The 17,030-nt window shown below is 37.7% G+C and overlaps 1 protein-coding gene and 1 pseudogene across 1 annotated transcript; one reads left to right on the top strand and one right to left on the bottom strand.

Moving 5' to 3' along the window:
- Nucleotides 1-2,948: 2,948 nt before the first annotated feature.
- Nucleotides 2,949-3,735, top strand: LOC147512857 (uncharacterized; annotated as a pseudogene).
- A 3,822-nt stretch (nt 3,736-7,557) lies between these two features.
- LOC147512856 (uncharacterized) lies at nt 7,558-11,169 on the bottom strand. The gene is made up of 5 exons (XM_086598806.1): nt 9,510-11,169; nt 9,177-9,437; nt 8,803-8,980; nt 8,483-8,714; nt 7,558-8,157 (listed from the first exon to the last, which is right to left on the bottom strand). Exons 1-5 carry the CDS (start codon nt 11,167-11,169, stop codon nt 7,558-7,560), a joined length of 2,931 nt encoding a protein of 976 aa, XP_086454932.1.
- Nucleotides 11,170-17,030: the final 5,861 nt, after the last annotated feature.

Raw genomic sequence — 17,030 nt, 5'->3', positions numbered from 1 at the left:
TACTTTTCTAGCGGGAAATCAATTTTCATATGTCACGGATATATCCGTTAGTAATAGGTGTGCCACTTGCTATTAATATCGATTAGTGTAACGGATATATCCGTTAGTAATAGATGTGCAACTTACTATTTATATCGATATTTGTAACGGATATATCCGTTAGTAATAGATGTGTCACTTGCTATTTATATCGATGTTTGTAACGGATATATCTGTTACTAAAGTTTTGTTAGTAAAAAAAATATTTATTTATTTATTTCGCAGGTCAAAATGTCTAAAAAAGTTCACCCTGCACATCTAACTCTAGCACATATGAATATTCTATCTTATAGAGATATCACATTCCACAAACTTAATCAACATATAATAACAAAAAACAAAACCACTAATCAATTAAACATTAATTAGTATAAAAATATAGACACCAATCCAAATCAAACTTATATAGAAATGACTTCACCTAACCTAATCTTGGGATGTCAAATATGCCGTTATAGAATATCCCATTGTATTGGTCGTCCATCGCGCCCTGTTATTGTTTCTCGAAAGTGTTCCCCCCATCAGTTTCAGGGGTGAACATCTGCAATTCCCATAACTTCTCCCACGATATCACCACTTATTTGACAAAGCCTGGCAAGAACTGAAAAAAGTGAGAGAAACATTACAAAATTTCTTAAGAAACTTTTCATCGGGTTGTGAGAACTAAAGAAATGATGAGTGGGTTAGTGTGGTGGGCTAATGTCAACTCTTGCATTAGCACTTCCTCAGCTATTAGACCACTATTTGAATAAAGCTTATGGATAAGAACAACTAATTTCTATGGACGAAGACATACTTTAAGCCCATACAAATCACTTCAAGCTAACCCACAATGGTTTTTGTGACTTTACTAGCTCTAGTAAAATGTTTTTTGACAAAGGCATTAGGATGGAATACTGGTAAAAAAATGTCATAGAAGTTAACTAAACGGATAGTATTAGACAAAGATAAACACCTGGAAGAGAAGAGACCGCTGCTTTGTCTCCAGATCAAATTGCTTAGTTACCCGGTAACCAGGCCGTCCAAGTTTTACTGCAAGTGAAAGAAATAAGTCAAGATTATGTTAAGGATACAAATAAATAAAGGTTTATTCATGAACCACACAAGGGTTACAAGTAGACACCTACTTATGCCGACCAATTTTTTTGCACTGGGATTATGACCTATAATCTCATTATTGTCACAGAAAGCACGTACTCTGATTTGAATGGTGCACTGGTAGCTCCAATAATAGTGCTGAAAGCAACATCTTGAAAAGGACCACGCTAATGGGGTCATTTTTGCTTATAAAACAAAATGGTGCACAAGGAAGCAATAAGATACTGCGGTCCATCATAAACAGCTACTGATGCTATCTCACCGGCTGGTGACGGCATCCCTGGTGACTATTTAATCTAAGACATAGAAAATGCACTCACCTTTAAGATCCCCAGCAAGAAGAAAATGACTCTGCAAACTATGGACAAACTTAAGGCAATCAACAGTCTTTGATGCTGCAGCCAAGGTCTGCAAATCGCAGAACATTTTAGAGATATAGTGCATTAAGAATTCTGCGAAAAAAACTATCTATTAATAAAACATGAACTAGATATTAATGTATTGGTAGAGTTGATCACTGAGGCAAATTCATTTGAGAAATTATCGCTACCATGCGCACCTTATGCAAAGAATCACTAAATCTACTACTGGCTCACTATAGTTTACTAGATCTGTATAGTATTCTTCTTCTATTTTAAGGATCTCTTTGTTTCTGCCACAAATCTTTGGCGGATGATCTAAAATGGATTTTGTTGCAGATAAAAGCAAAAAAAGAGTTTGTTGCATTTGTAGTTGTTCCTGATCTAGGATTTGAAAGAAATGGGAGGCACTCTAAAGGAAGGTTCAAAAAGAATCTTATTGTGTCCATTCAAGCGCTGAAGTTGTCATTCTTGTGAAAGTTGACTCTTCAACAAGTTTAAGTATTTTTATATCAAAATTTTCGGTTCTTAGATGGAAAATGGATTATTTTCTTTGTTAGATTTTGAAAGCTACTTGCATGTTTTTAAATTTTAATATCGAAGTTTCTTCTCGAATCGACTATACTCCAAAAAGATAAGATTGAAAAGAGAGATATACAGAGTTGAGACAAACTGAAGTAACAAAAACGAAGACTAGAAACGGACATGCCCAACCAGGTTGTCCTCCAAAAAACTTGTGCAAACCTCGGAGCATCTCGCAAAGTGAATCCATGAAAAGTGTTGACCTTTAAAAAGACGAGAAACAAAAGGATGAGTACAAATCACAATCTTGGTAAATTATATCTTACTCATGAAAAGTTGTGTTCATCTAATATATAAATTAATTAGATTGTGGTTTTTTGTATCCCTCCTAATACCGAGATGGTAAAAGAATCGAATAATGAAACTTACGCCCATTGGCTCCAACCGCAGTAAATGTTCCAACATTGAGCATAGTGTATCATCAACATTCCATATCGATTTTGGTTTCATTAAAGAATCAGATCTATTAGGCGCACCAAGCAAAGTGAGCTGCCATCATCAAATTACAATGCATCGTAATCTAATCTATCTCGGCCCTTGCTTTTCGGGTGTGTGTGCATGTGTTGGTGGGGGGTGTAAATATGCTAAAATTGACATAATAACACTCGTATTTAAGAAAGTAAATACCTTAGACAAAACAATTACATCTGCCTCGTGAACAGGAGTTCCAATACCTACAAGATCATTGATTTAGCAACATCAATAAACTTGAACAGTTACATCAATAAACAACATGTTACCTCTCCATCCCATATGAAGTAACATCTTCTTGAGAGATGAACTAAGGAGTCTCTGTAGCAACGGAATGTGTCCTTAAACTCCAAGATCAATCTGAAAAAATGGTAAGCATCAATTGAATCAGCAATAATAATGGCGACGACGGAAGCAAATTCTTCGTCCTCAATACCCAGATCAATGAAGCAGTCTCAGGTGCCAACTGGTTTCCCGACATCTCCTAATGGTGATATCAAGATGATGTTTCCAATCATGTGCCCTGCATTTGTGCCAGGTTTAATTCCTATGCAAAATCAAGAACAACAGACTAACCTTGGTGATGGTCTTTATGTTGTGCCCACTTTCCCATTTATGCCTCCGATGTCTGGAATTCCTTCCAACACACTAATTCCTCTTAACTACACTGTACCCACAAGGAGAACTACTGCTGAGGGTGGAGCGATGACTGACGAGCATGGATGAAAGGGGCGGCAACAACATGCACAACAAAGACAAGTTGCTGTAAAGAGATTTCACTTCGCATTCCAACTTGACTTGTTGCCGATAATCGAAGTTGGTCGGCCGGTCATTTTGTGTTCAACCAAGATGGATCAAAACAGAGACTTGCCCCGCTTCTACGTTTTCGCAAAGACCGGTTTATTTCTATCAGACCGGAGCTCTCACTCCTTTGATACAGTGGTTTTCACAAGGCATGCATAGGGCAGCGACACCTCCACAACCACAACCTCCTGTTAGGGCTGAGAATGCTCTTGGTGCTGCTAGGCCAGATGGTGAAAATGCTACTCAAGCTGAGGGACAACCTGGAGATGAGAATAAGGGAGAGAATGAAAATCGACCAGTTGAAAATGATAACCAAGTGGAACCCGCTGAACAGAACGGCTTCAACTGGAGGGTAATTGTAAAGGAGATTCAGAAATTCTGAAATACTTTGGGAGGTCCCTAGAGTTCCAGAAAGAAATGCTGCAAGATCATCTCTTTCATCTTCATCTAAATGTACCCATTGAAGTGATTGTTTCTCCTGGTTGAGTGATTCTCCTAAGGCCTTTTCAACTCGAGATATTTGATCTTCCATGGCATCAACAAATTGCATGTGCCTGTTTGTTGTATTGTCCTGGGAGCGATATCCATGACTCAGTCGAACGGCTCTCTCAAATTCCTCCAACTAATTCATCAACCATATTAAAATTAGTACAAAGCAATTAAGATATCACAGCAATTCTAAGAACAAAGAGACTTGAGGTGTAAGATTAACCTGCCATTTTGCAGTTCCTAAGGCCATTTGAAGCTCCCCACGTAAGTCGATCAATAATCAAGTTCTTGTCCTTCCCTTCCTCCCACAGAACCACATCCTATACATGGATTCCATTCTAGACCAAGAAAACAAATTAAATTAATGACCCCAAAAGATTATTGCTAATTGAAACCCCGAATATCAGTTATTGAAAAATCAGTGTGTTTCATCATCACAGTTGAAAATTGCATTTAGAACGGCGGGCGGCTTAAGTTACATATAGTTATTGAAAATTGCAAGGAAGTTGACAAGGCTAAGAATTTCGAAACGACGAGCTTACTTTTTGGTCCTAAAATATTAAAATCGGGCCAAATAAAATTTCATGTTATATGCTTTTGCATCCAAAGAAGTTGGAAGCTAAGCTAGAAACATTCTCAAAACCCAAAGGACAGAAACTAATGAATGAAACAATATGCAATTAAATCAACAAAAAGAGAGACATGAAAAACAAGACAGGCGGAACATACATATCAACGGATTGTTGGACCTCCTCGGCAGCAGAGAAGAAAACATCCTTTTGCCAGAGATCAAAACTGTTATTATTAGCGACCAACATCATCACCTGACCCTCCCAAACAATATTCAAGAACCTGTATAAGAAACAATTCTTGATGTGCTCGGACAGATAAGTAATAAAAAGACAAAAAAGAGAAGCAAACAAAGAAAGAAACGTAAAACAAACTACTTTTCTCCCCTAGCTTGCCACCTCTCTCTCTCTCTCTCTTTTCTTTGGTTGTTGTATACTTTTGTATGTATACTTCTTCTAGTTGTAAGCGTAGTTGAAGCAAAAGAGAAAAGAGAGAAGAGAAGAAAAGAGGAAGGGTATTAGTTCGAGATGGAGGGAGAGGGAGAAGGTGGGCTGCCTATTCTGCGTGCCTTCACTACCCGCTAAAAAACTATTACTTGTGTTGGAAGGTTGACACTCAACAGCATTTCTCCAACATTATGAACCTCGCATGCATCAAAAAATTACACATTTATTAGTGATATAAATGAAAATAAGAACTTCATATTAAAATAGCTAATAGAAAGAAGAAGAAGAAAATAAACAAAAACTAACCAGGGGTTTACGCATCCCCCGGCTGACTACTAATTGCTCTAAGTATCTCGACATCTGCCATCTGCACCAGAAACTTAAATACACAAAAGACCTTGGTTTGTTTACAACAAGGCAAGTCACGACATAAAACCAATAAAAAGATTTGATTTGACAGCTAAAGAGTTTGTTATATTATTACAACTACACAAGACTAACCACATAAAAATTTCAAGGCATGACAACGCACCCAAAAAGTTCCAAGTCATGGCAACCACAACCACATAAAAATATATGTCTTGAGCTTAAACTAAAGCAGGAAGAACAAAAAGTAGAGAAATCCACAAAAGGTCTAAAACCTACAAACATCAATCATACTTCAATCGCCCATCAAGCCAAGCTATATACCCTCCTTCAAGCCAAGCATTCAAAGTTTCATTACCATCTTGTGGACCATCATAAACAGCAGCATCGGGAACCATTACTTCATCAATATACACTCTTCTCTCTCCACCAACCAGAATTCTGCCATGACAAATTTTTGCACTTACATCAATAGACCCTTTAGCAACTTCTATACCAAACTTATCTAGTAATGTGACTCTAGGCTGTTCAAGCAACCCAAAAGCAGGAATCAAGTTCTGAGGGGTTGCGGGAGAATGGCGTTGAGCGGAACTAGAACTGATTTCAGTTCTGGGTGTAGCCACATCCATATGTGGTTCGGCATTGGCTGTCACATTATTACCTGCTATAGTATTGCCTAGTTGTTGTTGAAGGAGAACCTGTGCGGGTATAGATGATGACATGATAATTTTAAAGTGTGGATTACATATTACTAACTCTAACCATTAACCGTAATTGCCAAGAAAAAACTGACCTTGAGCATTGATTTGACCTCGACATATGTCCGTCTCTCGACCTTTGATTTAAATGTAGCCACATCGGCCTCAACCTTTGCAACCGATGTAGTAGCCATTTGGTTGTAAGTAAATCGCCATGACAAGTAGCATGTTGTAGCTGCTTCCTAGTGATATTAGAACCAACTCCACCTAACACGGTTCTTCTTATCCTTATGGTATACTTCAGCCAATGCATCGGAGTCGATGTATCCCGTGTCAGTCTCTCCAGATGCTAGTCTTCTTTCTTTAACTGTTTTCACTTGATCCTGCATTTATTTGTTTTTTAAAAAAAAAGAGAAATCAAATAGCCCAAAATATACCTGGTAGCAATCAAAAACTAAAGTTATCAAATAGATAGCAGTAAAACTTCTACTCACATATTTTTCCCGAGCACTTTCCAAAACTGTTCCATCACTGCGTTCATGGCCCTTAAGCCAATCATCAACTCGAGTTATTTTTGCTTGAGGGTTTTGTTGTTGCTACAGGCAAATAATCATTGCTTAGTAATAGTGGTTCAAAAAGGACAACAATAGTATTCATATCTATATACATAATCAAAAGGCTTAATAATTTAGAAAATGATACGTACCAGATCGTTATGCCTTTGGGAGAAGGTTCTCCTATCATTAGTACTACCAATAGTATTCATGGCCCTATTTACCACATTTTTCGCATTCCTTTCTTTTACTTTAGTTTGAAGCTCATAGTCGACAAAATCTACCCAAAGAGCAGGATTAATAGCAGGTGGGCAGTTTGTCTTAGCTGCTTCAATGTTTTCAGCTTTCTCCAAAAACTTTGACCTATATGTCGCTTTCTGTGTCCTAAGTTTTTGAGAATAATTTGTCTCGACCAACGGACGAGCTTCAAAGTTTTCGACATTAAATTCGAATTCCTCCTATCATGAGTACAGTTGATAAGAAACAATATATTAAGACATAGCTGAATGGTAAAGTTGATTATTTAATTAACACATTAAATAAATAAATAAAAATAATTACCGTCAAGGCTTTCCAAATTGCATCCTTAAAGCCATCATCCACTAGTCTCCAATCCTTGGTGTTGATAGGGATATTAAGCCTCACTTCGTTCCCTATTGCAGTTTTGAACTTGCTTGCATTTTGTCCAACAATTTGACCATTAGGCCATAACTCAACAAGCACTTTCCCGGAGGTACCCATTAATTGTGTCTTCTTGGATGACTGAGAAGTACATTGACCTGTGGGAGAAGAGGCATCTGATGCACTAGGGTGTGCAATTGTACCACCTGATTCCATTATTTAAAAATAGCCTAACAATTTCCAACAACATTTGAAAATAAATTATTAAGGATTTCATAACACTTAAAATATGACATAACCAATTATTCAAAAAGAACGAAAAGAAATAAAAGAATATGCACTATCAAAGTAACCATAATATCCAAAATTAATTTTCCAAACTACTAGAAAATCTTAAGATGATCATCAAAAAAGGAAGGCAGGCATTTGAACATATTTTCAAAATTATTGCACACTACAATCAACGACGTGGTTCTAACAGTGATCTCAAATGAGATTGCTCTGCAAGAGTAGATTGGAAGTCTTCTGGTTCTGGGGCTTCTAGCTTGTCCACTTCACTAGTCATTCGCCTTGGTGAATGTATGACCACCCACCAATCAGGATATTTCAAATCCCTTGAATAGAACACTTGATGGGCTTCTTTAGCACAAATGGCCGGCTCATCTAACATTTTGTCGGAACTCTTGAGCCGATTAAAATTTACCACCACCAAGTTAGAGTCTGGGCATAGCTTACATCCATTGGTCTTATCTTCCACCCTAACCCAGTCACAATAAAACACCACTTCCTTGAAATTTGTGTAATTCACCTCTAGTATCTGTTTGATGACTCCATACCACCTAGCAGACGCATCGATAGGATTTTTATCTTTCCTACTTGATGTAAATGTAGTAATTGCACTCATGCAAACACCACAGTCTTGCGTAAGAACGGTTTCATCGTGAGACTTAGTAGAAAATACATAACCATTGATGCGATACTTTCGAAAAGTTTTAGCTTTGAACAATGGCCCTCTAGCAAAGAACCACAATTCAGATGAAGTGTCGCCATTCTCCAACAACTACAGAGAGAACATACCACAATTCAAAAAGTGAAAATAACATAAAAGCATAACTTACTATCCTAATTAACAAAGACCTTATTATATAACCAGTCGATAAAATATGTTTGTATCTCTACTTTTGTCTTTGCTATTCCTTTTCTGCTACCTCGGGAACTAGATTGCAAAGACTCACGATACTCACTACAATTTATTCAAAGAAGTTAGTATATATGTGTGAATTTATTAATAGGGAAGTAAACATTCATGCCAAAAACTAACACCTGTAGTGATCATCAAGTCCATCGACTTCCAAACGGAAAAGTAGCCATCTACGGATTTGTACAAATTGCTCCTTCGACAAAATCACATCTTTACCTTCAAGCACAGAACCCTCATCGCTATATTCATCATTTTCATCTAGAAACACTTGACCAGTGGTTTTGTGATTCTTGGGCTGTGAATTTGGAATGTACTCCATTGCATACCTAACAGACTCTGAGACAAGATATGACTCTGCAATCGATCCTTCAACAAATCGTTTGTTACTGGGTATATCTTTGCACTCCTTCATTGACCTAATTAAGTGATAAACCCATGAATGCATTTATTAATTTTATTTAAAAGCAAGGAAAAAAAATTGGGATTGAAAGAAGAATTATTTACCGCTCAAACGGATACATCCAACGATCTTGAGCTGGTCCACACATCAATGCCTCATCAGCTAGATGCACAACAAGGTGAATGCTAATATCAAAAAATGATGGTGGAAAGTACTTTTCCAGCACGCACAACACCTCTGCAACCATGTACTTGGCATCTTGGATTTCTTTCCGAATTACAACTTTCGAACACAAAAGGTTAAAAAATAAGCTTATTCGATGAAGAGCTTTCCGCCAAATCGGGGATGAGTTGGAAAAGCATGTTGAAGTAGCACGGGCAAAAGATATTGCATAATCACATGATAGTCGTGGTGACTTCATTACAAGCAAAACCGGGGAGGATCAAGACGACAATGTTACTCAGATTAGATGAAAAACCTGAAGGGAGCCTCAAAGTTTTCAAAGTTTTAAGGAAATCCATCTTCTCTGCCTTATCTAGGAAGAACGGTGTTGTAGGTTTAACTTGTTTCCCACTTGCAGGGTCAGTTTGCATCCACTGATCCCGGTGTATGCCAAGTTCCCTCATATCCTCTCGTGCCTGAACTGTATCTTTCGATTTGTCTTTCTTATTAAGGATCGTGTCTAGTATGTGCTTTGCAACATTCTTTTCAATATGCATCACATCAATAACATGACGAACTTTGTGATAGATCTAGTAAACAAGGAAAAACAATATGGACTTTCTATACCATGCCGATGTAACTTCATTACCTTCATTGTCGTCAACCACAATTTGACCACCTCTCTTCCGCTTCTGACCAGGTTTATACTTCACATAACTCAATGTTTGCAAAAGTACATCGCCATTTAATCGTTGAGGAGGAATTCTATGCTCTTCTTTCTTGCTACCCATTAGTCCCAAGTACTTGCCGTTCCTGAACGGATGATTACCTTTAAGGAATATACGGTAATCTAAGTATACATTTTTCCTACTAGACTTCAAATATATGGAAGAACTATTGTCACCACAAACAGGACAAGCTTTGTAACCATGTGTTACGCAGCCCGCTAAGTTTCCATATGTAGGCAAATCATGGATACCCCACATTAGCATAGCCTTCAAAGTGAAGTTTTCTCTTTTGTTCATGTCATAAGCCGGCACTCCTTCCCACAACTCTTTCAACTCATCGTACAATGGTTCAAGAAAAACATCGATGCCTCCTTTTGGTGCCTTTGGACCAGGTATAAGTAAAGACAACATCTGAAACTCTACTTTCATGCACATAGAAGGGGGGAGATTGTAAGGCACAGTGATAACAGGCCAACAACTATAACTAGTAGACTGAATGCCATGCGGATTAAACCTATCGGTTGCAATTGCAAGCCAAACATTGCGCTGCTCATTAGCAAAGTTTGGCCACTTTTCTTTACAAATTTTCCACTGACCTAAATCAATTGGATGACGTATATAAGCTGCAGAAGTCTCTGCTCGTGCATGCCATGTCATCTCATGCGCTATCCACGGTATAGTATACAACCGCTTGAGTCTTGGAATTAAAGGAAAATGTCTCAGTACCTTGTTAGGCTCCTTGGAATTCTTCTTCCCTTTACTCCCCTCCTTAACTTTAAACCTTGGTGCTTGGCACTCAGGACATTCTGTCAAATCTTTGTTCGTCTTCCAATATAAGATACAATTGTTCTCACACGCATAAATGCACGTAGCCTTCATCCCTAAGTCTTTCAACATTTCCTTCATTACCGGATACTTCTCAGGGAGGGTGTTTCTTTTAGGCAACCATCGCCTCAATAAGGATAAGAGTACTGTCATACCAGTTCCAGACCAACCAAATTCCTTCTTTACATTATGAAGTTCTACAAGTGCTGAGAGAGTTGTCTTAGGACCCTCACATGTAGGATACAATTTTTCAGTTGCTTTTTTCTTATAATCGTAATACCTCTTTCCTAAGTCTGGTTCAGGAAGATAAGGTTCATCAAATTCAATTCCCAAACTGCCATCACTTGTCACCGCATCACCGTGTAATCCAAAAGCAGAGTCGACAAAGTTTCCCATCCCAATCCCGACATCCCCAATGGTTTCTTCCTCGGTGTCCTCCATCTCAAACCCATCATCAACCGAGGTTTTTTCCCCAATATTTGCAACTAATGGAGGATGAACAGCAGCGTTAGATAAGTCCTCACCGTGTAAAGTCCATACACGATAGGACTTCTCTATACCTTTTGAGATTAAATGGTATCCAACCTCTTTATAAGTCAACCAATACCTATTCCGGCACTTCTTGCACGGACAAGGACACTTCTTCCCGCCCAACTTCCACAATGCAAATTTAAGAAAAACCTCAACTCCCAATGAATAGACTACACCGCCTCTTTCGTTTTCACTCATCCATTCTTTGTCTATTGGTTCTGACATTCTATACTATATTTAGAAACCAGGGAAAATAATAGTCAACATAAATACCAATTAGCTAGTTTTCCAACTATATATAAACAAAAAACAAGAAAGAAGCGGCATCATAAATACAAATAATATACACTTTACATGCGTAAAATAAAAAACTAAATAAAAACAAGTAAATAAGTCCATTCAATCCTAAATACAGACATGTTTATTATAGAACTAAGGAATAATACTCTTCAAAGAAATATACATGGTCCCCTTCACCAAGTAAATATTTTTTCAGTTAAAAAGATAAAGATTCAAATGCAGGTAACATTGTTTTCAATCCATATGGGCAGCAACAGTTAGAACACTAAATTTTGCAGGTGTATAGCTCGTCGCTTAATGCAACATATAATTTCCACCATATCTACAACTCAAAACTAACAAATACAATGAATATATGTCATGCGCCCATATTTTCAAAATGAAAGAGCCACTAGGAAATTGTATTTGTGAGTACAAATGCTACTTTAGCACTACCTATTGACTTGCTTTATTCTAGTGGAAGGCAAATAATGCAATTAAATATGCACCAACCTAAAAGAAAAGGTCTAGCCTAGTTATATTCTTATATCCTCAACAACTAATTATCACATTTCAAGTAGTATGTAATCCAGGAGCTATGTACATAACCAACAAGGAAGCAAACTTTTATAACCATATCTATTAAACCAATAAAGATTAATATTTTACCTCAAAATTAGACTTAGCTGCAACAAGTGAAACTTTTGAGAAAATCAATCAACCCTTCAAAAAGGAAACATATCAAGTATGAGAAAAAACAGATACACAATAGATAAGTGTCATACACCAACATTTTCAGAAAATTGTATCCACGACTCCACTAACACATCTCTCTTTCTCAATGAATAAAAAATAATAATTACGGAATCACTAACTAAAAGAAATTCTATCTTACAGTTGCTTCTCTAAACCAACTGCCTAGTATGCACTACTCCCACTTACAAATCACAGACAACAACAAATTGAGGGTGCTATGAATAGATTAACATACAATCAATCAGTATTTTCCAGTGAATTCTCAATCAAATCATGCATACATTCAACTAATCTGAGCAACAATCAACAGTCAACTTAACGGTATTCTCTAAACATTAAGTTTGTTGAGTATTTCAGTATTAATTTCTATTTAATACTGAAATTAGCTCGAAACACTAACAAGGATCTCTATTAGAAAAGTAAAAACAATGATTTCATTATAGTTTCTCATTAGTGCAAAAACATGTTTACAAACAACCAAGAGTAGAGAGAGAGAGAGAGAGTCAGCAAAAAAGTAACATTTTTTAATCGAGAATCTATGAAGAGATTGACTTGGTTCGTCGAGAATGAGAAATTGGAGAAGATGCGAATAGAAGCTAGGGTTCTTCAGAGAGAGAGAGAGTGGTTTTTTTTGTTTCCTGCCGTACGAAAAAAGAGGCGAGATTAGAATTCCTTTTCTAAGTGTTAGCCGGAAAAAATAAGAAAAAAGAAGGGGGAAATGTGACCGCGTTACCAAATTTGCCCGCTTGTGATATTTTTTTTATTTTTCAATTTATTATGAATATTTGTTTCCTTTTCTAAGGGATATAAATGTTAGCATATCCAAAAAATAACCGTGAAAACATTATTAAATATTAATTCAAGATTTTAAGTAACACTTGTTGTAGTAAGTAACGGATATAACTGTTACTGATGCAGTAATAGTTATATCCGTTACTTATTGAAAATTTGCACTATTACAAAATAGCTATTATGGTGTAGTGACGGTTGGAATAGAGTGTTTTATGGATCATTGGATTGGAAAGTCTCTTCTGATCATTTCCATAGCTCATTCGTAAAAATCGGACCAGTAACGAAGCGACAATTTTAGTTTGAACTTACGCGAAAAATCAAACAAATTTCGAAAAATCAAATTGGGCTTGGGCCCAATCTCGTGCGCACGTGCCACGCACGTGCGTCTCCATCTTCCATACCAAAACAGATCGCGTGTTTTACTATTCACCACCACCATTAACAAAGCTTCAAACCCTAGAAACCAAAAAAAAAAAAAAACCCTAACTACACCCACACCCAACAGTTAAAACAACTCCAAATCTTCTCCAAACCTTTCCCACACCTTTTTCAAACCTTTTCAACCACCAAAAACATCTAAAAATCAAACAATTTCGAACTGTCGCGCCACCACCATTGTTTTTTTTAGTGAGGTTGTCTCAAATTCTCTCCCTACCTTACTCAAACCCACAAATCTTATCAAAACTCCAATGGCGCAGAGACGAAGAATTTTGCCGGAGGAAGCATTTACGGCCGACCGCTTTGTGCCGTTTTATGGTGACGAGATGATTAGGAGGGATTGGAGTAGGTTGTGGTACTCGACAGATGATTTCTATCACTCCGATTTGGTGGAACAATTCTATAAGAAGAGAGAGTTGGATGGGAATAGAATTTTTGTTAAGGTGGCCGGGACGAGGAGAGAAGTATCTAGGAGGTTGCTGGCTGAGATTTTAGGCATTCCGCCTAGACGCCATTTCGACGCCACATTACAGGAATCTCAATTTGGTGGGATCGAGCCCTTGATGAATGTGACGGTTTTGGAAGGAAACTACAATGCGAGCTCGCATTGTGTTCACCAGTCGTCTCTGTGAACCAACCAGCTGGCTGTAGCTCAGTGGATTGGTAGGAATGTCACGGGAAAAGAGAAAGTAAGTGACATCAGTTTAAACTATCTTCACGTTCTTTGGATACTCCAGGGGCAGAAGTATGAATTCTATATTCTCAAGTTTTTGGTTAATATGATTAGGGGAGTTGGGAAGAGTATTGCACCTCTCCCCGTATTGATAACAAAGATCATGATGAATTTGAGAGTAACTCTGAAAACTGAGCATACTATGGTTAAGATGCATACGAATGTCGTAGCATATACGGACTGTGTTCAGAAGGTTTGGAGGTTGCCTGAAGAAAGGGTGGTTGAAGAGGATGAGTCGGAGGCTGAGGAGGACACGACATGTTTTGATGTCGATGCCTTGGAGAGATGTAGGTCCGATGCATAACGTATGTCGGTACTTCATCGTGGCATGCGTTCTCTCAACACTATTTGTGGAGATCTCTGGACTCCACAAGGTACCATCCATCATAACTTTGAGACTCGTGCCCAGCATGAGGATGAGCGTTGGGAAGAGATGAAGGCCGAGATGGAAGCTCAGCGAAAGTTCCGAGCAGATATGCTGGAACACTACCCACCCCACGGGTATTCTTCTGAGGAGGAGGCGTCTGTGAGGCACAAGCGTCGTCGCCGAAGGACGGATGGCTCTGGTTAGGAGTCATCTCCTTCTCATGTGCCTTCCACTACCAGCAGCGAGTGGTTTAGGACCCTTATGGATTAGATGTTGTTTTTATTGTTCCTTTCATGTTTTATTTGTTTTTATTTAGTTCGGATGTTAAATTTTGAATTCTGTAGTTAAATTTGAATTTGGTAGTTAAATGTTGTTTGAATTTCAATTTTAATATAATGTGCTTCTTTTCAAATTGTGCGTTGTTTTTATTGTTAATCTCATTTTCCCAAATTGTTTGGGGGTGGTATTATTTATTATAGCATGATTTGATATATGATCCTCCATTTTAGAAGTTGTTTTGGAATGGTGGTTGAGAATATTGCCGATATTGGCAGGCTATGAGTAGATATGGTGGTAGGATAAAATCTAAAAAAGTTTAGAAGTTACTATTCTAAATTCAGTCTAAAAGATATTAGGTTTGTTTTAGAATCAAGAATATGGGTTGTTTCCGTTTTCGGTTTTGGAAATTTCTGTTTCCGACAATTGCCTTAAAACTTTTTGGCAACTTCCTGATTCGTTTTGGAAACTCAAAACCTATATAAACTTCATTCATTCTCAATACAAAACTCACATCTCTCACTTTCATCTCTCACCTTTCACTCCCAAGTTTTCCTTCTTTTTCCTGCCCACTTCAAAGACTCAAACACGCCGAGCACGCCATCGTGGAGCGCCACCGCACTCCAAAACATCAGAACTCCAAAACATCGAGTGCCACCCGCCTCCCCTCCCCTAAGCTTGAGCGCCACCAAGGCCTCGACCGCGGGCACGAAAAATTTTGATTTTTTGTGGGTTGTTCCAGGATCGTTTGCAGCTGTTCCAGAGGGTAGTTTTGAGATGACATCTCCTATAGTCATACCCGAGCAATCTTTCGAAGACTTGTTGGGAAGTGAGACTTATGGAGGTTGGTTCCTGATAAGAGCCCAAAACTGTAGTTTTAACCCCTTAATAATCATACTGTTAGACCAATTATGTGAATAATAAGTAAGAGTTAATACTGATCACGTGTTTTTATGCATTTCAGGCTTCAAAGTCCATTATGTGCAGAAATGTGCCACTTTAGCGAAATAAAGGAGCAAAAGTCAGCAGAACTTCCGAATGCCATATCTTTGGACTCAGACCTCGGAATGGGGCCTACCTTATGTCAAAACGACCGGCTCGGAAAGAGCTTTCCAATGGTCTAAGCCTTGACCCAATCAGAGGAGCAAAAGTGGACGAAAAGTCTGTGGAAGCCAACTGCAGCTGAAGAGGCCTTTTTGGATCGAAGATTGGGTTTTTGGGCCCGATTCTCCGCCCAAAACATGGCTCCAAGCCCATGCACGAATTTTAGATCTGGATGTATAAAAAAACAAAAGCTTAGCTCTTTGTTAATGGTAGCTAGTTAGACCTAAATTAATATATAGAATTCTAGATCTAGTTTTAATTAATTAATTAAGTTTTAGTTCCATTACAATTCTTGTTTTAGATTAAATTCTTGAATGATTGTTCTTGATTGATTAGATAAATAAAATAGTTATTATTCAATTTCGTTCTTGTCATTTTCATTCTATATCTAATTTAAATTCTTGTTCTTATTCCATTCCAGCCATTAAATTAGATTCATTATTGTTAATTAAGTAAATCTCAATTTCTTACATTATGTTTAGTTTAGATTCAATGGGAAATGTTAGTTTGATGACTCAAGGCTAAACCTCCATTAGAGGGGTTGATGAAGCCTTGATGAAAACTTAGTGGTTAGTATAGAATTGGTAGTAGAATCTATTCCACTCTAGAAGGTCGTGTTTTCGGCCATGAGAATGGGTGGACGACCTCACATGCTAGTTAGTATCCGGTAGGAATGCCATGAACACTAGGGATTAGACTCGAAATTTTGCCGTGAAAACATAAGAATCGAGATACCACAATCTATACTAGGTTATTAAGTTGGATTCGAGGTGGATTTAATTCCCCTCTATTTCTTTATCTAGAGTCAACAATCGATTTCAGTAGCTTCGTAGATTATCTTTAGTTTATATTTTATCTTGTTATTTATTATATCTAGTTATTTAAAATAAACGCCTTGTTAGCATAACATTTCAGTAAAGCTCTCATTAGATTTAAGACTGATTTCTTAGACTTAGGAAACAATTCATGCTAGGGTACTAGGAGTGGAACTAACTTCCTACTCCACTTAGTGCAATTCGCGATCGAGAGTAGAAGATTTGATAATAGACACCTAAAATAGTTATAGTTTACTTACGTTGGAATTCATCGCTCATTTTGAGAGGTAAACTATTCATTTTCACTTTTATCAAATCAAATGGCCGCCATCTTAGTTACACTTTAGCATTGTTTTCATAGTAGAAGTAGTCAATTTTAAGTCCCATTAAACCCACCCACCCTTGTTTGTTTCATACCGTGGTTGCCCATTTCAAGTGACAAATTCCACGAGAAAATAAACGCGCGCCAGCCGCTTCAAGGAGAGCGACCCACGCTAAGTTATGGAATTTTGTTTACCGAATCGAA

The sequence above is a fragment of the Coptis chinensis genome, chromosome 3 (genome assembly GCF_015680905.1).
Source record: "Coptis chinensis isolate HL-2020 chromosome 3, ASM1568090v1, whole genome shotgun sequence".
Taxonomy (NCBI): Eukaryota; Viridiplantae; Streptophyta; class Magnoliopsida; order Ranunculales; family Ranunculaceae; genus Coptis; species Coptis chinensis.
This window is presented reverse-complemented; position numbering and strand designations above follow the sequence as displayed.